We start from the raw sequence: 25470 nt of genomic DNA, 5'->3' as shown, positions 1-25470 counted from the left end.
ACGGAGAAAGAAGTATTTGAGGAGGAGAATCTCTCGGCCGCGGCAGCGCGCGAGGGCGGCGCGATAGCGTCACGGCGGAATGCGGTTACGCCGAAGCACGACAGATGACGCTTTCGGCCTGTTGCCATCTTTTACATGCTCTTCTATGGACGCGACGAATAAAAATCGTGATAGCGCCTCGTACATTGTAAAATTTCTAAGATTTCTGTCTGTAACATCAATCGGTAGATAGGACAGATATTTTATCTGCAGTTCCTAATCGATACTGCCAGAATTATAGGCCGTACAGCGCTTGAAACGAACTGCTAGTAGTGGCCCCTGAGCAGACGACGTCTGCCGTCGCATGCACGCGCCCCTCGCTCCTCGCTCGCATGTTGTGCGCGCGCATGCGTAGGTGGCCTTCGGAGGGAAAGTTCCCCTTCGCGATGTGCTGGTTTCTTTCTCTTTAGCCCTCGCAGTGGCTCTCGCGCGTTGCGCCGGCGGTGCTGACTCCTCGATGTTTGCGCGCGCTTTTCACGCCGCGACAAAGGAGAGTGCTTTGCAGATTTCGACCAGTGCTTCTTCAGGATGTGGTGGAAATGTGCCGTGCAGTGGGTACAGCAGTGGGTACGCGTCCTGCAAGGAGAAGGTAATTACCTTCGAAGTTCCTAGTGACCCAGTGAGGTTGGAAGCGTGGGGTCGCGCCATACCAAGAAAAGACCGACAGCTGACTCCTCGTGACTACGTTTGCGAGAAGCACTTCTCGGACAGTGACATAGACAGGCGGCGCTGTTATGGCGAACTTGGTGGCGAAGTTCTCCTTGACAAACCGAAACGGCCAGTGTTGTTACGAGACGCCGTGCCTTCAATCTTTCCGCGTGCTGTCCCAGATACTTGTCTGATGTTCTCAAAAAAAGACAATGTGAAATTTGAACCACCTGGGGTTTTGTAACGTGCACCTAAATGTAAGCACACGCGCCTTTAGCATTTCGCCTCCATCTAAATGCGGCCACCGGCCAACCTAAACCTGCATTGATGGCATATAGGGTAAGTCCCATCATTCGTTGAAATAAGTTGCATCTAACTCATTGAGTTATCAAAAATTATAGATTTCACGTTGTACAAAATATATCACGCTGGTAATTTTCCTGTATGTGATGCCATTTTTCTCGTTAATTTACCGAAAAAACTTGGAGTGCGCTTGAGCTTCGCCTTTAGGAGTAGAACGCGATAGCGTAATCGGGCCCCGTGCGCATCGCCTTCTCAACTGCTAGCCTCACCGACACGGACGCCGACACCGGTATTTCTGCGGAACGGACTCTTTAACGCTGTCGCGTTAAAATTTGGAGCCGGCGAGGACGCACAAAAACACATCCATTCGGGCGTGAAGCGCGAACGGCGAATCGGCGACGAATGGCCTTGAACCGGCGAGCTTCGTCGGAGAGTGCGGTGAGAGGGACGCACGCATTTTTCCTTCTCCGCTAGCGGACTCTCACGACAGAGGGCGCATGAGCGCTGTGCCCGATTACGTGACTTTATTAGGACGCCCGATCGAGCGCAGTTTCGCCTCCTCAAGAATTCTTGCTCTGTGGGGCAACCAACCCATTTCGAAGGCATGTGTCTTTTGCGGCTATTTGATCGAGACGCTCGCGTGTCGTCTGCTAGCCTGATACCAGAGTGCATATGCCAGTGATGAGCGGAAAATTGTTTTGTCACCGTTACGTTCGCTTCACTGAGATTAGGTTTTTGACTGCCTAAAAGTCGATTTTCGAAAGCAGCATTTGCCAAGATTTAATACTGAATGCTTGGGCGCTAAAGTTCCCCAATGCGTGCTACCGTCTACTAGTGTAGCACACTATACGCGAGCCTGGAGTTCATGCGCTCAATAGCATGAAATATCACTAGACTGTTTCCAGGGATATACATGATCGCCCGTTCCCTTCGTAAAGCTTTTGAGAAATACATTTGTTGCCACCGGGAGAAAGCAACAGCTGGTGCCAGAAAAAGAGGAACTATGCCAAGTGATTCCACCATTTCAGAGCTTAAACCAGTTAAATCGTGGTGGTACGAAAAACCAACAAAACCAGCTACATATGCCGCGCTTCCTGCAACATTGACCGATGTGTGTGAACAGACGCTGTCGTTCAAGTATAAAGTCGTAGTGCCGACTCTCAACTTGAGCCATTGTGAAAGGCGTGAAAAATGGCGCGGCCTGTTGTCAGTTGCTTGAGCTCGTCTTTTTATCTGTTGACGGATTGTTGTAGCCTCAGTATTTGGCTCCTCAGGTATCTTTCTTTTCTCTTCCATTTGCCCTTTTCGGTAGTGAGCAAAGTAGAGGCCGAATGGCTGTCGGCTTGGACGCTCTTGTCGCATGAGGCAGCCTGCTCAGCCTTGTGCACGCATTCATTGTGACACTGCACATAATGATTGTCGGTTGTTTCGCCGGTAGCGAATGTGGTGTCCATGGGCTTCGATTCTTCAGCTTCGTGACCAAATGTCAGCGCTGCATGCACGTGGCAGCGATCGCGAGGCAGCGTTGCTACTGGTACTACATGCATTGGTTGACTGTTCGGACGCAACACGGTCACGTTTAGGGATACTTGCCATGCTTTGTTCAGTTGCTACCTTGGGCTGCAAACGTGAAGGGTAGTGTGCAAAGAGTGATGCTACTGCATGCTTCTTAAGCCGCCGCTTCTTATATTCTATGAAATCTTCGCCTCGTAAACGACGGCTGCATATTCTACTGTAGTTTGAAGATGTATTAGGAGACCAATTATCCCGCCTAATTACTGCAAGCCACCTCTACCGAACACCAGCGGCAGCTGGAATTTTATGGAACGACAGCCGAACAGTGTATTAAGGCTAAAGCCTTAGACGCCTCATCAAACGCGAGAATTGATCGTCGGCGGCGTCAGCACGAGTGATGCAAAAAGCAATTACGTGATGACGTCATCATATCACGTCACAGATCATAAAAATTTGTGATATCATCGTGACGTTGTCATATTACATCTTCGCTTGGTCAAAATGGGCCGATTACGGAGGCAGTGCATGCCTCCGCTGATGTGCAGAAAGCTTGCACTGCCTCTGATCCTTGAGGCTGTAAGAAAACCACGTTAGGCGCAGAAATATCTTGGAGGGAGGCAGGGAATCTTTAATACATTGACTGGAAGAAAGAGGAGATGGCTTTCGCTTTTCAGTCGTCTTAGATGAATGTATAAGGGACCCTGTGAGGTTTTTTTTCTTTATCAATAAAGGGAAGTAAAAAAAAAGACAATTGTGATTTCTTTCAGTTCCATTTGCAGAGTGGAACGCAACAGTATGACATACTAAGGCATTGGGGCGGTTGCAATAGCCTTAAATAGTAAATAGAACGCGAATACTATCAAAGTCGAGTGCAAGTATCAAACCGGCAGCACGGACCAGCCGACTGCCTTCAGAATACGTACAGCGGGTATGGAAAGGCACACGAACATGCGGCATCTGCATTCTTTGCTGTTTCCCATTTATTTTCAAGTGGTTATAGCCTGGATGATTGATGAAGAGACGACATCATCCATGACACAATAAAAGGCCATCTAGCATCTTTTTATTGCCACCACGGTTAGAGCATGATGAAAACAGCGCGCCGCTATGTTCGCGTTTCTTTCCATCCCCCTGTACCTGTGAAAGCCTCCAAGAAGCACAAATGCAATTAAACTCTGATGCAAACATGAATTCGTGAGCTTCGTGATATGCGCGGCTGTTCAGCGCCAGCTTCCCATAGCCTACTTGCACATCGCCACCACGCGGCAGCAGTGAGCAGACACAGAGCGCGCGCTCGATGGCCCGAGGAGAGCGTTCGCCCAGGCACTGAGAAATAGAGGAGGTGCTGTCCAAGAATACAAGTGCAGCCATCTTGCACGATTTGCCGCAGCTGCATGACACAAACGAAGTCAAGCCAAGAGCCAATCGAAAGTCAACATGACGTATGATGTGATGGAGCGTGGGAGAATGACTGACACTCCGGCTGCAGAAATGAGATGGTGGCACCTCATTTGTGTAGTCACCACCTTCTTAGAGCGTGGTTCATACGTCCAGCACACATGCATGTTGACACGGAACGAAATTTCCAATTCTAAAAACCTAATAGAATTACTCTGTAGTAATTCATAAGTGAAACGAAGGGACACAGCAGGGCCACAGATTCTAAATTAACAAGCACCAAAAATTATTGACGTATGCACCACACTCTAAAAAAGACATCCTGCTGTACAGCTCATGCCACAAAAAGGGGCGTTGCAATACTAATAAGAACGCATTGCAAAGGAGCTGCATTCACACGATACAGGCGAGTGCAGAGTAACAAGCGAGTAGACTGACATCAGCTGGGTTTCCAGACCATGTGACGAAAGCGGTTACCTAGAAGCTGCTCAAAGAGCACAAAGGTCACGCAGGGCAGAAGCAGCTTCTGCTTCTTCGGGCAACAAATATAATTTTCTGGTTATGCCATACCGGACAATATAAATTACCGGGCAATATCAAGAAGGTGGTGATGAAACACGGCATGCACTTGGTGTTCTCGGCCCCGCGAAAGTTGAGTGGTCTGTGCAGTCGCATCAACCGGCATGCGCGGAGGAGGGCTGCGTGTGGCACAAATCATGTTTTGAGGTTTGTGCCTTGTGCTGCACATGTGGCTTATCACATCCCTTTATCGTGTGGCAAGGCATACATCAGCCGAACTGGCTGTTGTCTTAATAATTGTCTCAGGGAACACAAGGCTTCCCTTCCCGCTAAAGACAGTGCTTATCTGCCAAGCCATTGCAGTCAGCTCTAGCAACAAATTGCTGGAGCCGTCAACAAAGTGAAGTTTGTCAACAAAGTGGTACAAATTTTTCATCCCCGCAGGGGCGCAGTGTCATGTATCACCAACTCGCACCGTCAGCCATTCTGCCATTTTCGAATTTCTGTGCCATTCTGGGAAAGCACTCCGACCCCCCTGCCTCTTCGCGCCTTTATCATACACTGCATCCAGACAACACTGGCCTTCTTGAATCCGAGCCACTCCTGCTTAGCAGCCCAATCTCAAGCGCCTGCGCCTGAAATTTGTTGTCAAAATTAATTTTTTTTTACCGCGTAATGATCGCAACCTGAACTTGGCGCACGACAAGCATGATGATTTTCAGGTTCCTGTGAGAAAAAGCGTGGCCCTTGAGATCTGTCTATTCAATTCGAAAATTGTACCTGTGACAATTGTAGATTATGGTGCATATAATTAGCAAAAGTAAGGCCTCCGAGATCTGCATTTGTTGCCCAGAGCTCTTGTGTTTGTGTGGGCTCTTCATTGGAGGTGCTTCCATAGCTTGCTTCTTAGTCTGGCTGCGTTTTCTTTGTGTTGTGTTTGTGAGTCGTCGTTGTAATCCACCATGCCACAAACAAGAACCATCAGACTTCTGAGGAGGCCCATGTGTACTCCATTTTTTCTCTTCTGGGAAAGCACCCCCTCTCTGCTTTGTCAGTAATTTCAGCTTCCCGAGGGGTGGGGTGCTTGCTCGGTATGTCGCTACCAGGGCTGGGCAAAAATACTTTGAAATTGTATCGCGATACGATACAAGATACTCAGGCAAGAAGTATTTGAGATACAGATAAAAGATACTGCAACACTGATTGTATCCGATACGATACATTCCAATTGTATCTTAAGATACTTCGATACAATTATCAAATTTGTTAATATATATCTATATAATGCAAAATTAAACGCCTAAGCACATAAATTTTCACTGGAAAATTTATTACCTGCGACCAATTGTGTTTCATCTGAATGAAAACTTGTTAGTATCTCAAAAGTTTTGTACGTCTTGTTCAAGGTATATCTGTTTCTTTCCGAAACAACTTATTGGCGTTGTTTTAGCTACTTAACATGACAGCTGATAGCGGTTCTTGCTTGTAGCTTTTGTAATTGATGGGAGCTATAGTCGCTCTTCTGCTTGCTGACCAGCAAGCAGGTTGTCAACTAACCATATGAACTTCAATAAGAAGCCTCCGCAGAATGGTGCAAATACCGCTGTCGAGTTCTACCCTGCCGGTAAACATATTATGGTTTGCTGATGCAAAAACCAGTCAAAAAGACGCCGGACAAGAGGAAGAAGTGACACACACAAGGACTGGACTAGCAACTGTGCTTTATTAGCTGACAGCACCTCCCAGAAGAACCACGGCGCATGCGCTAATCACGTAAAACCATGAAGTCAAAAGCCAAAACAAGAAAAAGCAAAAGCAGAAATTGGCCTACATAACGGCCAAGAATCTACCGCCAGAGTGACAGGAACTCGCATTCCTTCTGCAGTAATGAAACAGACGTACTGCTTACACAATCATCGTGGTGCGTGTTTCTATGATAAGCCTCAAGGATTTCGCGCTCCTCCTTGCCCCCCCCCCCCCTCTACCTAAAATCTTAACATTGGAAAACAGCGGCACACAACCACAGATCTGGCAGTGGCGGGGAAGATTAGCCCCGTCTGACGTGTTCAACAAATTGTGGTGCTCGCGCAGTCGTTCATTCAAGCATCGGCCAGTTTGGTCGATGTATACTTTTTCGCATGTTAGCGGAATCGCATACACAACATGTTTCGCGCAGGTAGTGTACTTGTTTTATGCCGAATAGAACACACCGGAGTACTAGTGTTTCCGCGAGCAACACGTGCACACAGCGCAGAAAGTTTGCAAGGTGCCGAAAAGACAACATCTACGCCCTGTCTCAAAGCGACTTTTTTCACATTGTGGGAAAACTTATGTATTTAAGGAATCACTACAACACTCTTCCGCTGGGAATTAATTGGTTCTGGACGTCTATTCGCCGGCCTTTTCACCTTTTGCAGCAGCGTTTCTGCTACAGCTGTCAAGACCCTGCCTGGTAAAACCCGCTGCTTCCAAGCGCTCAACCTGACAGTCAAAACTCGACTTAACGCAGTGGTGGCAACTCTTCTGCAGTTCATTACGGAAGCAGTTACTCGCGATCCCTCTCTTAACAATTTTTGAGTGCGCGGACGAGTAGGGTAACAAGGATTTCTTGCTTCTGGGAGAAAAGCACCAGCACAAATGTCCATCGTCCCTAAAAGTAAGCAAAAGATCCAAAAACCTAATGGAATTGTCAACCGGAAGTTCATGAGTAAAAGATAGGGCGTTAGAGCAACCTCGGAAGTAACTCAGAACTTGTTTTGCCGCCAGTGTGACGGTGTCATTAGATGATAGCTTTAAAATGATCAAGAAATCATCAACATATCTAAAGATATGACAAACACGTGAATCATGAAGAGAGCCCTGAAGCAGGTTGTCAAACTTGGCTAAAAATATCTGGCAAAGAATCGGTGCTACGCACGCCCCAATACAAATTCCTTTTTTCTGTAAGAACTGCGAGCCATTGAATTCCACGACCGTGGAAGAAAGATACATAGTTAATAGTTCAAGGAACGCGTCAACGGACAACCTACAGGCATTTTGAAAGGAAACAGGACCATTCTGATCAATCAGTTCACGCACAGCTAAAAACAGTTCACCATGGGGGATGCTGTCCGGCGTCTTTTTGACTGGTTTTTGCCTCAGCGTCATGTACCAACTGACCCAGACTTCGACCTTATTATATTATGGTTTTCGTAATAACGGGTCACCGGACAGGTGTACGTCACCAAGAACATGTGCAGCCCAGAAACGTTTCAGATGTATTGTACTGTTGCGCAAAGCGCTGCAGGACACAGCCGCTATTCGCACTATTGCCGCTTATAGATCCGATGACCTGGTGAGTAGCAACAGTAAAAGACTTCAGGGAGGCCCAAACAACAAAAGCGAATATATGCAAGTAAAATAGAAAAGCGGTTCCGTGTCAAACATAGAGAATAAGCACAGAAGCAGGATACAGGAGGCACCCCCAAGAGCTAATAATTGTTGCGTTTTACGTCGAAAAACCACGATATGATTATGAAAGATGCTGTATGGAGGGCTCCGGAAATTTTGAGCACCTGGGGTTTTAAAACCTGCATATAAGCACACGGGCCTTTACCATTTTGCCTCCATCGAAATCCGGCTGCCGCGACCTTCGGGCCAGCAGTCAAGTGCCATAAGCACTGGACCACCGCGGCAGGTAACGCCTAATAGCTACGACAATCAAATTCAGTGCCTATGGAAAATGGCGCAAAACGACTGTTTGGGATGCTTATGACAAAAACGGAGCATTTGGTATAACAGTGTTTCTCGAATACCTTTGCGAACTTATTTAAGATGGCGCCCAATAATTTACGTTATTATAATGCAAACTCAATTTTGCTATTTTACTCAGCAGTTATCAGAATTATCATTACTGTATACTCCAGGCGCGCCCGGATTATTATATATTTGTTCTCAACATCAACCTTTGCATAACAGTAAATTCAAGTGGAATATCAGTATGTAAACTTACATTCCACTTGAAGAAGAACAGTAGCAGAGATGACGCAGACAGAAATAAGAATAAAGCAGAGAGCTTACCTTGGCAGCACGTTAAAGTAAGAGACAAAAAAAATGTAGAGGCATAGGCAATGTGTGGTGATGGAAACGAAGGACAGCAAAGAAAGAACTCCTGACAATCAAGTTATGATTTTAAAAACTCCTTGAATAAAAGAAAAACAGACGTACGCCAAGATAGCGTCTGTTAGGTGAATGCTTGTTCTGTTAAATCCTTGCATAAAATGCAAACTTACATCCACGAGATTCTTCAAATCACTGATGTGTGAAAGCCGCGACAGGCAAAGCAACCCGCCATTCTTGCATTCTTCAGACTGCGTAACGAAGCATCGCACAAGAGGAACTTCGACAATGACTTTGCAGAGGCATCAGCATGTGTGCGAAAGACGCCGCACGCATTGTAGTACGCGGCACAGGAGAGTGGCTAAGTGTCAAGTGTCATGGCACTGACAAAACTAAAAAAAACGATTAAACAAAAATTCGGCTGGGCGCAGACGTTCGCGAGTTTGTCTGTCGAGACGACGCGAGCGCCACCTCGTAACTCGGCTCAACCAATATATAGGGACGCTCAGAGCTTATCGCCTACCTCGTTGGAAAACTTGCAGAATGGTAAAATAATGTCACTGCCTTTAGTTTTATTCTGGTGACTTAGTGACAGCAGTATCAGCTTGAGAAGCGGAGCTCAGCCAACGTTCATTGCTTCGCATGGTGGTGGTGCAATCGTAGTATCTTGTATCTTAAGATACACGATACATTCTTCAATGTATCGGAAATACAGATACAGATACTTGTTTTGCGAGACGTATCGCGATACAGATACAAGATACCCAAAGAGTATCTAAGATAGTATCGAAGATACATGTATCTTCGATACTGCCCAGCACTGGTCGCTACATGTTTGGCTGTAAGTGGACCTATATCTGGGATGACTTTCTTATAATAATGGCATCAATATAGTGTTTAAAGTATGAGATTTAACATTACGTGAACGTAAATGATGTAACTCCCGAAAGGGAAAATTGACGTCAACCCATTCATAGCACAAAGTTACGAAAAAATTGGTATAGACTTATCAGAAAGAAATTACTCCTAGTTGGTGAAAAACTTGTCCTGATCCGATGCCTCAACCCGTTACCACACCTTTCCCTGGCGGTCACTTTACTACTTGAGCTGACCATGAGGGTAGCAAACGGCAGCGTGATGGTTGATTAATCGACTACTACTTGGAGCAGAGGGCGTTGAATATGCCGTACTAGTTCTGCAAAATCACACATGATTCAAGAAGGGTTGCGAAAGGGCGCTTGACCGGGACAAATTATCCATCAGTGGAAAGCCTTTTTTTCTGGGAAATCTGCGTGTATTTTCTTCTAAAGTTAAGTGCTAAAAATGACGAACTACTGAAACGAAGGTCACAACACAAACGCGTGTGTTGTCACCTTCGTCTGTGTAGTTCCTCATTTTTCGTGGTTTATTTTATAACGAATTACCAACTCACCCAACAGTCCATTTTTATGAACAGATCTTTTTTGCAGTTTTTATGCTAGAACTTGTAGCCAGAATATTTTTTTTTGGGGGGGGGGGGTGGTCTAACCATCATGTATGCATGTTTGTGCATGTGTTTGTGGGCATGTATATATACACATCCAAAATTTAAAAATTTAAACCCCAAGTTTTTTTTTTATTGTGAGTGCATGCATTGAGAGAAGACACTTTAAGCCTTCCTGGAATTGCGTAATATCCCCTTCAGGTGCGAATTGTGATGGACTGTCTGTATATGCGTCAAATTTACACAACTTTATTCGAGGGCACTTGATATTCTATTGCAAAAAAGGGAAGATGTTAGTATGTTGGTTTTTGCATTTAATCACTAATTGAACTCCATTAGTTGGTAATTAAATATCCAGTTATTGTGAAGTGAGTTACGTTCTATTTTTGTATGAAAACCATGAACCCTCGGGCTTGAAATGCATAAGCAATTGGCTATCGCTTATATCCATACAAAGCAAACAAAAATTACAATTTTGGCATGGCTCTCGGAACGGGGCTTCAACAAGGTGATCCTCTGCGGCACTACGCAGTGCAATTAAGTTTGGTCAACGCTAGTTGTTCACTCATGAGGTGTTTACAAATGTGCACATAAACGTTTCAGGCCAGTTGAAGTAATGCACGGTGCATGGTAACCCTCTTCAGTTGATGTGTACAATCTCAAGGGGATATAGCTGAAATGGTAGTCAAGCCTGGGACCCTGTCCGTATGCTGACTGTGTGAATTGCTCCGTGCAGTTGCTCCGAGGCAGCTGCTTCTCCTGCCACCGTTTGCTTTCGCCTCCGGTTGCCTGCCAGGTGACACTGGCGCAGCTTCAGGTGCTCCAGTACGGCGCAGTTGGTACAGTGCAAGAACTGCAGGACATTGCCAACGAGACCATGGCCGACGACGACGACAAGGGTCGGCTCACTCACCGGGGAGCCATTAGGGCTGCACTTCAGCGACGCATCGAGCAGTGCGTGGCATCGGTCATCGACGGTGTTGGCGACATGGAAGAGGCTCGTCGTGCAGCAGGTGCGTTGATGTTGAGACTTTAGTGTTGAGGGGGTCCGCTCTATGCACGGCTGGTGCAGAAGCCTAGCTCCGGTCCCAGCCGCAAATAGTCGTACCGTGTCAACGTCCCCTTCCCGTAGCGCGCGTCATCGCAGCTACGACGGGTTCGGGCGAATAAGGCAACAGGCTAGAACAACAAACAACACTTTATTGCTACGCTAGCAATAACGCGTAAATGTCGCGTAGAGGGATAGTCCGCTCTCGTAGAAAACAAAGGGTAACGCTTACACCTTCGGTCGATGATCGGCTCGCGGGTCTCGGGCCGGTGAGATGTTCCTTCGCAGGTCAGCAGGGCACGAGAGGCCGTCTCTTCGTATGCCCGGTTGTTTTATTCACCTCCCGTCTCCCTCCCCACCACGAGGGTTGTTTCCCTCGCAGGGCGAGTTCCCTTACCCGCGAGCCGGGAAGCGAGGATTGGCGCGTGGAGTGACGGGGAAGAAGGGGTTGTCCAGCAGGAAAGGGCGACGGTGCTCCTCTCCTAGTGGTCCCTTGGCTACCACCGTCAGTTCGCGATCGCGCCAGCCTTAAGGAAAGGAAATGGGCGCGTGTGCTCTCCCACAGTGTGGAGCAGTTGCGTGGCCTAGCGGCTCGTACTGGCTGTTTTAAACGAGTGTAGCATTTTCAAGCTGCCCCCCTTCCATTTTTACCAGCCAACTAACTGGGCATGTAGCACCTACAAGACTGCATGTGGTGCCTTATCAACCTTATTAATGTGTTATAGGTCAGATGTGGTTTCGTAAGACGTCTTACCACTCTTGTATAGAAACATACCTGCCAAGTCTCCCGGATTACCCGGGAGACTCCCGGATTTTGAACGTTTCTCCCGGTTGTACGGGTCATAGGAAAATCTCCCGGAAATCCAGTTTTGCCCCGTGCGTCCAGTGCATTGCGCGCTCCGCGCATCACGGTGACGCGAGGTGGGACGTTTCGCATACAGATGCGCTACACGCAATTTAAAAATTTATCCTAAATGTGTTATAGGTTATATCAGCCGTTAATATTTCGTATATGATGCGTTTGTGTACACACAAATCTATCCCACAAGTTATCTCGCCTTCAAAATTTTGTGTCACTACAGCTTTAAGTGGAGAGCCCAGCACTTAAAAGGGTAGCCGTTACCGATGTCTGTCGAGATAGCGTGTTCGCCAGCGCTCGCGACTGTCCCCGTCTCAACTGCGCCCCTTATGGTCCCTTGCCTGACGAAATAACTGGTAAGCAAGCGACGACAGGCCTCGCACGCAGAGCGATGTTATTGCATGTGCCCTTCGCGCGACGATGACGGCCGGGTCGTTTCATCTCTGCTTCAACTGCGTTCGTCCGCTAGCGTGCATTTACTCGCACGTGAAACAGACGATGCGTAATCGATGTTATCGGTTTGGACTCTGTACAGAACAGCGGCGACCGCAAAATCCCGCTGACTGTGTCCATATAATTGCTATCGCAGTACCCCCTTCCCCTCCCCCCCGCGGTCGGCATACTTCGTACCCCCCCCCCCTTTGAGTAGATCTCCCGGATTCCGTTTCTCCAAACTTGGCAGATATGTAGAAATGTCTTTGGCACAGACGCACTGTTGTATGTCCAGTTGTGCACAGTCATAGGACATCATAAGGATATTAATTCGTGTTGTGAAGATGTCGTTTAGTATCAGGGGTGGCTGTACTGAGAGAGGTCCTTCAAGGGAAACATCTCTGAAGGAACTAGCTGTAGGATCGGTTCGCTGGTGCTGCAAAAGGGTGGGTTAAAATTTCATGCAGCCCTTACCCCCTCTAGTTCCTAGTATAAAACAAACCAGTCATCAAGCACACCTTTGTGACACGGATTTAACCTCATCCATGGTTTAGGAAATCTGGAAGCATTTGAATGCTGTATGTATGCTACTTCTATATTAACTGTGCTGTTCTTGCAGTCATTGGTTAAGACCGCTTATAATATAAGTTGCCGGAGTCGTGAATATCCACGCTATAAGCAGTACTGCATTATAACCAAGACAACTTTATTCAAAGGCTACATTAATGCAAAACATGCTGAGCAAGCAGTGGCACGTGTCTAAGAATTGATACTCAAAACCGGGGTATTTGGCTCCTTCTAAGTTTTCAAATGTTAAAAGATTAAAGTTTCTGGTAAGAAAAGTTTTTGCTAACCGTCTCTGTTGGCAACCACGTCAGCACATGACGTTTCAAGTGACGACACCTACGAAGGTGACGTCATACTGACATACATTGTAGGCTGCTTAACTGCTTCCTAACACTGTCTAACGACGCTATCGTTGAAACTGTGCACAAAAAATATGAGAGTGGCGACGAGAGTGAGGAAAGCAACAAAACGCAAGAAAGGCAAATAAGTTCGCTTAAAGTTCTTGATGCTTTTGACATCATTCGCACTTTCCTCAGTGCCCACGACAACGATGAAGCTATGCAAAGCTTATTAACACTTTCGTGACCACGGAAAAATCGGCTGTTTTTGGCTAGTCCAGGAAATATTTTTTTGCTGCCACAGAATATAATTGATGCTAAAGTGTAGGGTATCAAATGATAGAGGAAGAATTGGTCTTTCCAACAGTATAATTCTAAACAACGGATATATTCCAAATATAATAAAAAAAAATTATCAAAGAAAAATGCATTAAAAAGAATGAAAGATTCATAAAAACATCAATTCTACTCTGCAAAGGTTAAACATTAAAAAAAATCGAAATATACATTTTGAACGCAAAGCCCTCGTAGAATAATAGTGGAAATATAAGGTCTGTAAGTACAAAGATTATTTACATAAATACAAGAATATAGGCACTAGTGCATATCATGCCACCGCGCGATGCAGGTTCTCGACGCGGTGAAACAAAGGCTGGATGCGCATGTTTCGGGAAAAAAAAAAATTTTTTCTGTTCACCTTTCCTAGCATAGTTTGCAGTTCTGGTAGTTTTCAATTTTCCTTTGTATTTGTTCAAATGAACAGTGTAGCCTGTTCTAAATCTGCAAAAATCCATAATTGTACCCTCATTAGACCTCCTTCTCGCTCATGTAATGCCAAATACCAAAGCGACCTTCACATTTCACCATTTTCTCATCCACTGAAAAGTTCCGACGGGGTTAGAAGATAGCGTAGAAAAATCGTTCATGTGTTCTAATAGAGAACACACGTGGTGAAGATTCTCATGGGATGCGACGGTCGTCTTCTTCAGATCAGAGACACTCAAAAAGCCTTGAACCTTTTCCGTGGCATCACTGACGGTGGACGAAGGCCTGGAAATATGTGTCATCGACACCAACACCAGTGCAAGCGCGGGACTTCAACGATTACCGTGTATACATGGAGTGAGACAAACTTGCTCATCTTCTCTTCAGTAACCTCCGTCCATGGATCCGTCCCTCTCACTGTATGTTGGCTTTTCGAAAGTATGCATCCACGCATACTTATCTGTGTGGCTGCATATCTCTCTGATGACTTCTGCGGTGAAAAACAACACGAAGACGCCGCCGCGCAGCACACCGGAGCGTTGGGTCAAAGTCCGCTCCGCGCCGTCTTCGCGAAGAGAACTGCGCTCTTTCTGCAGCCGGCACCAAATGCTCCCGCCCGAATGAAGTTAACACCTTGCAGATAAGAGCTGCTATTTCTAGAACGCACCAGATACGTTTACATCGACGCGCGGCAGCGATAAAACGACCCGAGGAGAAGACGAAACTTACCGGCGGATAGCTGCTGATGTTCCGGGGAGGTTCGACGCACTTTCGCCGTCCGTACTGAAGCCTGGCGAATCGAAGTCGTCTTCCGTGACTGTGGTGCTACTATCATCCAGATATTCCCGCTCATATTAATCGGAATCCGTCGAAATTCGCCGTTTCCGTGGAACACCCGCGAGTGGCATCGACGCGAAGTCTGAAACAACAAACACTCACCTACCCGACTGCGAACCAGCTTTAAAAATCTCCCCATGGTGGAAAAAAGAAACTCACAAACAAAACTGATAAAAGACAGGTTATTTTACCCTTTGTATTTCATTAGCTGTCCAGAACCGCTCAGAAAGTGCCAAAACTTGATCTTGAAGTCATCGATAACATACTATCGATGGGAATAGGTGCGGTCACGAAAGTGTTAAGCTGCGAGGCTCAAGCTGTCAAGCTCTGTCAAAGCAACGTGAAACAGAGCAAGATCAGCGACTTCTTTAAATAAATCTTGGTTGGGCAAAGTAATTGATGTGCATATTTTTTTATTTTCGCGACAACGAAATTCTCGCGAGAATGAACAAGAATCACTTCCCCGGTGATTTCGTTATTGAGGGGTTTGACTGTATTGCTAACAGTGACCGACTGATCTTTCAGACTTCCTTCATTACGCAGACGTGGAACCACGCTACAAAAAAAACAGTGTCAAGTGGCTGCCAAAATTACGCACGACGTGCACTATGTTCAAGTTTACGGGCGCGCGTGCTATGTCCAAAACATGGCAACCGTGAACAGTCATTTGAGTGTTGCGGCCACCACGAAGTATATTGTTGACTTGATAACAAACTGCAACATTAACAGCCGCTACCAACCAGGCAGCTGGCACTCATTACGCCGAGAATGTGCGTTGGTGTGCTGTCGCGGGAAACTTGCGAAAACATTGAGCTTGGGCGTCAAAAAGATCGCACTCACGCACTGAAGCAAGGGTAACGCACGTGCAACTGTTCGTGACTCTGAGATCAGCCACAGAAACTATCTTGCGAAGGCCTGCCAAGCTTGTGAGCCCATGTACTGATACCAAAGGCGAAAGCTCAGGCAACATAGCCATAAAGACTTTAAATTTGTGAAACACTGCCTAGACTGTGGAGTCATTCACACATGTGGTATCTGCACTCTACGACAATGCAATTATATTTTTTTACTTTTATTGCGATAGCAATTATATGGACACTGTCAGCTGGTTTTTGCCGTCGCCGTCATGTCCCGGATATGTATATATAAATAAAAGCCAGAAAGAAAAATAAATCTGAAGAAAAAAATTTCCAAAGCGCGTCATCGTGATACGAACTTTCGATCCCTCGCTCCGCAGCGCGGTGCTTTAAACAACTAGTGTGCCACTCTAAAAAACTAGCGATTTCTTAGTGACGTGGAGTTTGCAGTGGTGCTGCCATCAGGAGCGAGCACTTCCGTGCACAAACAGATTATGTACCGTACATTTCTATACTGTCGGACACCATGAAAATACGTCACTTGTTTCTGTATGCATTACATTGTTGTATTTATTGCTATTTTTCATACTCTTTATATTGTGGACTTTTCACACTGCGTCACTTAGAATTGCAGCGTTCTCAGGTACTCTAACAGAAGAATTGCACAAGCCCCTCTTTCCAGCCAATAGCCATTTTCCGCGAGCTTCGCAGCTCAACTAACTTCATTTGCTATCTATACATAGTGCACGGGAGAGGAGGTGCCTGTACACTGACACGAATGGCGCTACTTTAGCTATTTTGGGGGACTGTACAGAGCAGGAGGAAGCATGGCTATCGTGATGGCATACTTGTCCTGCTGCGAGATGGTGTTACGGAAGTAGTAACCAGGCTCCATCTTGAGGAGCCAGAGCTCTGGTAACTGCGGCACTTCCAGGACGCTGATGTTGGTTGAGCTGGTGCGGGTGTATGGTGGTAGCTTCTAGAACGCACTGCTCCATGGTCCAGTGTCCGTGGTCCACCGTAGTGGTAGAGGCAGGAGAAAATATAATCAAGCGTTTCACGAACAATTGTCTGGTGAGGGAACATACTTGTGCAGTAAACATACACTCGCCAAGTTTAAAATAAAAACAAACAAGGCATTGACGTTTCGGGGCCCGTACGGGTTTCTTGATCACAAAGAAGATGTCAGCATGGGCATGCAGCTATTTATGGGTCAGGTTGCGCAACATGCGGGTGTATATCTGTGGTAGATTGCCCTTTGTCCTCTTTATCGTGCAGTTAGTCGGCTGAATTTAAAATGATTCTAAAGGCAGACGGGCAGATAAATGTCTTTCCATTGCGATGATAGCTGCTGCGTCCCGGTCAATACTGTGGCCAGTTTCATTGTGGTGTTCCGCCAAGGCATTCACAGTTGTGTGGCCCTTGGCGACAACATTTTGGTGTTGTTTCAAATGCCATTTGAAATTCCTGCTCTCACCGATGTGTGACACATCACATTCCCCGCACGGTATCTTTAGATAACTCCCGGGAAGTCCATGCGCTTCAAAGGATCCTTTGTGTGAACAAGCTGTTGTAGTTTTCCAGTAGGCACGTGGGCTATTTGAACACCATAGCCTTTGAAAATTCTTGCAAGCGCCTCGCTTGTTCCCGCTGTGTAAGGAATCACTGCGCGCTTCGCCCTTTCTTTTTCTTTTGCCATTTTACGGCAGAGCTTAGCTGCATTGTGCTCCTGAGTCCTGAGCAGTTGATTAGGTTAACCGTTCATTAACAGGTCCCTTCTCACAATCTGCAGTTCTTGCTTACGTTTCGTAGGGCTGAAGCAGACACGGAATGCTTGGGAATAGAGTGCTGCTGCAATGGATCTCTTTTGTCCGATGGGGTGTGCCGAGTTGAAGCTGAGGTATTTTCTCGTGTGCGTTGGCTTTCTGTACGCGTTTATTTTTAAGCACCCAGAGGTTCTCTCCTCAAGGACGTCAAGAAAAGGAATTCGTCCAAAAAAAAAAAAAAGAAGGCAGGAGAAAAGGATGCCGCTACGTTGATATACAAAAACCAGCTAGTAATTTTATTCTACAGCCCACGCTCTTGCTCTGCTCGCACCCCTCACCGCTTCGTCGTTGTTGGTGCAACCGTGTCGCCACAGAGGTCTTGCTTTTGCTGAAAGCACCAAAACAAAGTTTAGGGCTGTCACCCGCTCTCAGAAATGAAAGCAGCATCACCTTCATTGCGTTTGGTCGACAAATTACAAGCCACATTTGTGCACAGTTAGAAGTGATCTAGGCACAAGAAAACTTGACCGTTGTCACATTCGATGACAGACCAACGCATTCCAAACACACACCTTTATACCATGCACCACACATCTGACTCTGCTCGTCTCTGTTCTCGCGCATACCCGCATCCACATGCGCCCCCTCACTGCTCGCTCCACACTCGTGCCATCTTGTTCGAGACAACCACACACTCATCCTCCGAGACATGCGCCCAACACATGCAGATTCTTCACCACCTGTCATCCTGCCCTCCTGGGATTGGTCTGCTTATGTCGGCACTCTCCTCCCTCTCTCCTTACAGTGCATACACTGCCATGGCAAACACACATGTACGTATGGTACAGCATGGTGACAGTGCTGCTGGCACTGCACGCTAATTCCTTGAAAGGATTGGTGCCACGCACAGCAGCAACTATTGTGTTTTAATCAGTGCTAGTTTTCACAGTGTAGCAGATTGCTGTACAAATGTGCACACGCACAGTGGCAAAAGCTGGATAAATCATTTGCTTTTTTTAGTGCGAAATGACACCACAAGAAGGAAGACAGGACACGCTTGTCCTGTCTTCTTTCTTGTGGTGTTGTTTCGCGCTAAAGAAGCACTATGGATTCACACCAACTAGCTCGCCAATGCTCTGTGTTGAACGAGTCATTTGCTTTGCCACAATGTTTTCTGTCATGGTTTTGAAATGTTGTTTGGTACCTTAGGTTATGACTTGATTGTGTGAGAGAATTTTTTCCATCCTTGTGGTTGCTCTCCTTAGGAGCAGTTGCTTTAATACGCTTTCATGCCTTGGTATGCCGAATTTTTCTGAGTGTTATTGAAGCACGTCATGATGGCTGTACTCATCAGCTCTTTTTTTGGTACAAGTTCTGAGGACGACGATACTTGTCATTGGTAAAGAAGAAGGTAGTAATCATTCATTATTACGATAGAAAGAAAGAAGTGGAAATTTTAAAGGCTCGTTTTTCTTTGTTATACACAATATTAATGAGGACTAACAGACAATAATGCCAACGAAAGTATAGGGGACGTTATTAGTAGTAAATGTAATGTAAATGTGAAGCAAGAAAAGTGAATGAAAAAAACGAACTGTAGATACAATACTTTATAAAATACAAACGATTAAACACTCCAAGAAGTCAAAGGCAAATGCGTGGAAGTCAGTTTATAAGCAATAAAAATTGACGTGGGAGTGTTAGATCAGTAATTTAACAGAAAAATAAAATTACATTGCATAAGGAAAAGCGGCTTTAGTTATTATACTGAATATGCAGCAAGTCACAACGATAACTTTCAAAGCTTTGAAGAGCAGTTTTAAGGTTACTGGTGCCGGTTACGCTTGTAAGTGAGGCAGGTACGTTACTCCAACCTTTGCTCGATTGGGTAAGAAATTAATGTGAATATGTGATGGTGTTGTAGCGTGGGATGTTTACCTTATGCTGCTGCACAATAAGAGATGCCTATGTGCTAAATCTTTCTTAGGGCAACAGCTATAACACCAACTGCTGCCTAGATGAAGGCAAGAGCCCATGTGTGAAATTGTTAGCTTTAGTGACGTTGCTTGTATGATCACTGTTGATTGAAAAATCTGATGATGCTCTGCAGGCGTGAAGAATGTTGTGGAGTGTAGACAACGCATCGTGAAGACTTTCATCCGCGAACACCTCATGGGAGCGCCACGCAAGTGCCCGCACTGCGGTGAGCTGCGCCGGGCCATGACCATCCAGAACAACAGCCGCTTTGTGTACACCAGCAAGATCCGACCGATTGTGAAAGCACCCACCCTGTCTGTGCCGATTAGGTGAGTTGCCACACATTCGTTGATTCAGTGTGCTGGGAAGAGGTCTGTTTGAGCAAAGCGTTTCGTGGGAACATTAGGGTGAATAATTGGCTGAGACATATTAGTGCAAATAAAACCGATGAACACAAGAAAGAAGACGAAGGCACGTGCTACTGACTACTGTTTATTAGCGAATATTAAGGTGAAATGTGGCACTTAATGTCTGCGCACTTTGCCAGTACGTGTGCTCATGAAGAGTTGTTGGTAACACGCATTTCTGCAAAAGCTTGGATAACGTTAAACATTGGCCTTGTATTTTTGTACAATGTTGTGGGTTTTTAATCGATATTCCCAAAGTCCATTGTAATCAAAGAATGTTTGTATGTCTACAAAATATGGTGTTCATTTCGTTTCTTTCAGCAATGGCTCCCACAAAGTAGTGGAAACGAATCGTAAAGTACCTATGTGTCTCTTGGGAAAGCATCTTGGGAAAAAATATGCATAATATGCGCAGAGTTCCTACATACCTGCTGGGAACCATGCATGCTGGGACCGTATTCTGAGATAATCACTTTTGCCAGCAGCATCCCTATGCGTGACACAGAGTCTACGGGCATTGCTGAAATCCCCTGATAAGTTGTTTTCATTGCATAGCAACTGCTTGTTCTGTAAGCCGGCTTCACTGTATGACAGACCAAGCTGAGAGGGCATCAGTGTTTCTGCCACGTTCGTGCAGTGGTGCCACATGACGGCAAGGATACGCGAGGCCATGAAAAACAGCAGCGTTAAAGTGAAAAGCTGGACAAGTTGGTACTGGTTCATGATGTAGAACAGCGCAAAGGACAAGGGACGGTAGAAGGTAACACCTGTCCTGTTCTCTTTTCTATGATCCCTTGTCCTTTGTGCTGTTCTACATCAAGAAATGGCAATCTTTCTCTATGTCCTTGGAGCTGGTTGGGAGCAGTTGACTCTCACATGCGTGATTGGGAGCTTTGCGGGGACGATACTACGGGTCATCCCTGTGGAACCCTGGCTGTTTTCCCGAATGCATCTCTGTTTGCGAGTCGCAACCCGCATTCAACATAGGCATGTGTCTCCGGGGGGGGGGGGGGGGACTTTGCTTAGAGGGTTGGCTTAAAAAGCCTGGCCTAGTGACACGATTCTCCCTGCTAGTTTGCTCTCTTCCCCTGTGCCTGGATGACGTATGAGGAGACAATTTAGACGTCTCTGTCTGCAGGCGTGCGCACAACAGCTTTGAGGAAGAGGACGATGTTGTGGCCGAGGAAGAAGAGGAGCGCCAGGCCCAGCAGAAGCGGGCCGAGGAGGAGGCAGTGAGCGGGGCCCTGTCGTACTTGACGCCCGTGGAGGCCCGTGCCCATCTGCGCGAGCTGTGGACCAAGGAGCGGCCTCTGCTGCAGAACCTGTTTGGCATCCTCGCCCTTGCATCCAGCTCGCACGAGAGCCCCGTCGACATGTTCTTCCTCGAGGCCCTGGTCGTGCCTCCGACACGGTTTCGCCCGGTGAGTCCTCACCTTGAAGTGAATGCAAGTGCAAATGTGGGTGCAAATGGATTGCTGGTTCCAACTTGCCCTGCATAGATTTCACGAGACACTTGAGGAAAATGCAATTGCACGCACAAGACTATGTGCGTGTCATCTCACATATCAGTTGCAATCACCATATCAGTTGCATATCACCTTGAGTGTTTGATTTTTGTGTTTTTTCATCTGTTTTGTTAGACCTACACAGTGCATTATACAGTCGCCGAGCGATAAATCGGACACCGATAATTCGGACGTGCTCGGTAATTCGGACAGTCGCGCGGCACCGCCGATGATCCCATAGAAGTAATGTGTAAAGACGTCCAATATTTCGGACAGCTGCGAGATCTACATTCGATAATCCAGATCCTGTCCGAGACTGTCGCGCACGCCGAATCGCCAGCCATTATCTCCTCCAGCACTCGTAGCATACAAAGTATGGCCTCAGAGATCAAAACGAAAGCTAATTGGTGATTTATGAGGCTTTATTTCGATTGCTACTTTATGCCTCGGAGATTTGTGATTGGAAATGCCGATCTTGGAGGCACTGGTCAACTGTGGGAAATCGTATCGGCATCGCGAACATCCTACATTCCGGTTCCTGTATCCCCGCGCTACGCTGCTATCGCCGCCATTCTGTCGAATGCATCTGCGGTAAAGCGTTTTGCGCGCGTTCATTTTTATCTTGAGACTTGCTTTATTTTACGCTCTGCTGTCTCAAAACATTTGAGTTAAATGGCGCCAACGGTGCCCTCACAGCCAGCGCCGAAGGCCGCGCCGACGACAACAAAATGCGGCAAATACAGTCAACTGCCGATTTTTCGGACGCTTTCGCGGCACCGTTACCAGCCCCATAGACGTCAATGGTCAAGATTGTCGGAAATTTCGGACGTAAAACTCTCCGGCGTCCGATTTTTCGTACTTTCTGCCCAAATTGCAGGTCTGAAAGGCAATAATTGAAGCCCCCACCTCTGCCGCATCTATCATCTCGTAGGTTCGAACCAGCGCTTTCGCGAGTCGACCTGTTTGTGACAGTAGCAGAGCCCGAAAGTCAGCTTTGTCGCGATGCCAAAGTATTATGGGGTGAAGTGGACCGGAAATTCAAAGGGGGCCGCTATCACGGCAACGTGCGGCGATGTGTTTCGGATAAGCAGTGGAAATGCACGGAGGCGTGATGGCGGCAGGTGGCAAACGCGCCACCTGCCGACGAGCCTTACGATAAGCATCTTCAGTCAACTGCTCGATAGTGCATGTGGCCTGGTGCAGTTGCATGCGTAGTGCACGTATTTAATAGACGAGAACCCAAACGCGCCGCCATTCATGCTGCCTCTTTCTGCGACCGCTAAGTGCGCCGCACAGACGCGTTGCCTTCACGAACGAAACCAGCTCGTCATTGTACAGCGATCACATCACACTGGCGGAGATACAGGCGGACTTGGTTGCACGGAAGCGGAAGTGCAGGCAGCAACGCATTGACAACTTTTTTTTTCCGACTACTTCGGAATGCTTATTACGTGGTTGCCAAAGATGCCTCGGGTTAGCGAGGCCTCGGGTTAGCTGTGCTAGCTGTAGTGGTGTTGCTGTTATGCATACTGGCAGTAACAAGAAAGAAACACTAGCACATTTTTGCTAACCACAACTTGTTGGTATTTCATTTGCCCAAGACTCTACGTGAACTTCTATGGTATTGAAAACTGAAACTTTCCACTAATGAACTCAAATGCTACTATATGAGAAAGGCTGTCATCTAAATCTAAATACCTTCAGTGTCCTATTTTTCAGACTCCCTAAGGACCGCGAAATTGTCTGAAAAATCAGGCAGTCCGAAAAAAACGAATTCATGCTTTTTACTTTGCTGTCAAATCGCCAAATCACCCGCTGAAATACAGTCAAACCCGGATATATCGAACCTGAAAGGGATCACAAAAAAGTTCTATGTACCATAGGTAATTCGACATAAAAAAATATTTTATATATTGAAAATATTTTGTGGGGATTTTTCAACAGTTCAATATACGCAATAATTGGTTATATGCGGGTTCGACTGTAGGTTTCAGGGCCTGCCAGCACGCTTATTAGGCATTTTGCTGCTTGTACAGGCTTTTGCGAATAGACCTCCCAAGCTCGGCCAGAGGGCGCTGCGGCGCACGTGTTTCGCCGCCTTTCTGGCGAAAACCGGTGGCTTGTCTCCTCGCTCCCGCATTTTGACTGCGCTCTCCCAGCACGTTCATGTGCCCTGCATGCACTGTTGTCTGCTCATCATGCACGTGCAGCCTCAAATGTCACTTTCTCTGAAGGTTTAAAAAGAATCGGAGATGGATAAAACATTTTCATGGTGTGAATCTCACCAGAGGAGAGCGGTTGATCGGCCACTTTTGCGGGACCGAGCAGGTCATCAAGGACAATGCTGTTAGTGTGAGCGCTACGTGCGTGTCAATGGGTCTGCGCGGGCTCTGTAATTATGTTACCAGTAAAATGTACATTCGTTGCAGCAGTCCTGTCTGCTCGGAGCTTTCATCAAACAACCACCACGCTTTCACGTGCGTTAGTATAGCACTAGACTTTCGATTGTTTGGATACCAAGTTTGTCGTGCGGCTTTAAACTTATTATGAGCTCAGTGTGAAGAGCATAAATTTACGTCTGCCCTGTTGAGTCGCTGGCAGCAATGCAATGAGCAGTGTTCAGTTTCATGGGAGTTTCACTTTTGCCGAGGTTTGCATTGGATGATAAGAACACCGGATCGTAAGTTTAATGCCTGCTTGGATTTTTTTACAGCTCCCATTAAGAGCATAATGATGCGGTGCAAAAAAATTTTTCATGCCCACTTCGACCATGCCTCCATGTTTCCTGTAGCAGGGTGTTTCATTTCGAATAATATCGACGCTTGACAACGGGTTCGCTGATTCGAATGTCACTTTGGTTGTTTCGACAGCTCGCTTGGTCAGCATCATACTATGCAATACCCACTGGGGTCGTGCATGTTTATGATTATGCCGAGATTTGTCCCTGATGATAACTGAGCTGATTTCGCGAAGCCATAGAAAATTTTATTGCTGCCTTGGTTCTTTTTTTAGCTCGTTTACAAAGCGGCAGCTGTATATCGGCTGCGGCTCACACGCATGCAAGGCTATTATATTTCACTAGCCAAAAGCATGATATCATTATGAGGCACGCTGTGGTGGGTGACCTTGGATTGATTTCAGCCACCTGGGGTTCTTCAGCGTGCACCTAAATCTAAGTATGCCGGTGTTACTGCATTTCGCTTCCATCGAAATGCAGCTGTCGTATGCGGGAATCGAACCCAGGACCTCGATCTTAGCAGCGCAATGCCTCAGCCTGCTAAGCAATCACAGCGTGTCGCATGCAAGGCCAATATAAACGCTCAGTGCAGACATGCAGCTTAATTCTGTTTGCGTTCAGCCACGACGGGAAATGTGCCGCCATCAACTTGTAGTACTCACGGTACGGTATTTAAAATGTGGTGTATCAAGCTAACATGCTCCGCTCCTGTCACTTACAAATGGTTTACTCTGAAAGCCAGTGCGCAATCTTGAAATGTACAGCATCTGTCTGTTTGTTGTAGCTTCGCTTCACAAACACACTTCCCTTTCAAATGAACATGGCCATCGCGTTCCTTCCCGTTAATAATTGGTAATATTGTGTGTGACAAAAATTGCTTCAAGGTGACAAGACCGTGAAAGCATCGCTTAGTTCGGTGAACTGCCATAATCCACTCTTGACGCCTTTGCTCCTCGAACTGCTTCCATTGGAAATCGTAGAACTCGATGGGCAGTTTTTGGCTCTTCGGCATTTTTAAACCTTTGTGACAGTTCACAATGCTGCAGGAATGTGTGCCTGCTTTCCAAGACGATGAAGGGGCAACAGCCATAGCCAGAAAAACGCGAGAGAAAAGCGTGGAGAGCCCCTCTTGCTGCGTGTGCAATGGGAAAACCAAGCAAGCGTGACCCGCCCGAGCTACCGGAGATTCCCCCTCTCTCTGCTGGGGTGGCGGACAGCGGAGCGCAAACTTGAGCGTGGTAGATCTATACGTTCGGTACCTGCCTGGCACCCCGCTCAACTATGTGCTTACCGCTACTTGCAAATTTGAATCACATCACGAGTGTCACCAATATAAGCAAAGCGCTGAAAAAATTACGGCTGTTTTGAAACA

At 46.6% G+C, this 25470-nt stretch overlaps 1 protein-coding gene across 3 annotated transcripts in view; it reads left to right on the top strand.

Annotated features, from left to right (window-relative positions):
• The window catches only part of LOC119406069 (DNA-directed RNA polymerase I subunit RPA1), a 220865-nt gene that overhangs the window by 12362 nt on the left and 183033 nt on the right, over positions 1–25470 (top strand). For all 3 annotated transcript variants that reach the window (XM_049419296.1, XM_049419295.1, XM_037672927.2), the window contains exons 3-5: positions 10740–11016; positions 19583–19778; positions 20995–21277. In XM_049419296.1, coding sequence (XP_049275253.1) covers positions 10740–11016; positions 19583–19778; positions 20995–21277 — 756 coding nt within the window. The remainder of the gene's footprint in view (positions 1–10739; positions 11017–19582; positions 19779–20994; positions 21278–25470) is intronic.

The sequence above is a fragment of the Rhipicephalus sanguineus genome, chromosome 9, assembly GCF_013339695.2.
Source record: "Rhipicephalus sanguineus isolate Rsan-2018 chromosome 9, BIME_Rsan_1.4, whole genome shotgun sequence".
NCBI lineage: Eukaryota > Metazoa > Arthropoda > Arachnida > Ixodida > Ixodidae > Rhipicephalus > Rhipicephalus sanguineus.
The sequence above is the reverse complement of the archived record's forward strand: the minus strand, read 5'-3'. Positions and strand labels throughout refer to the sequence as shown.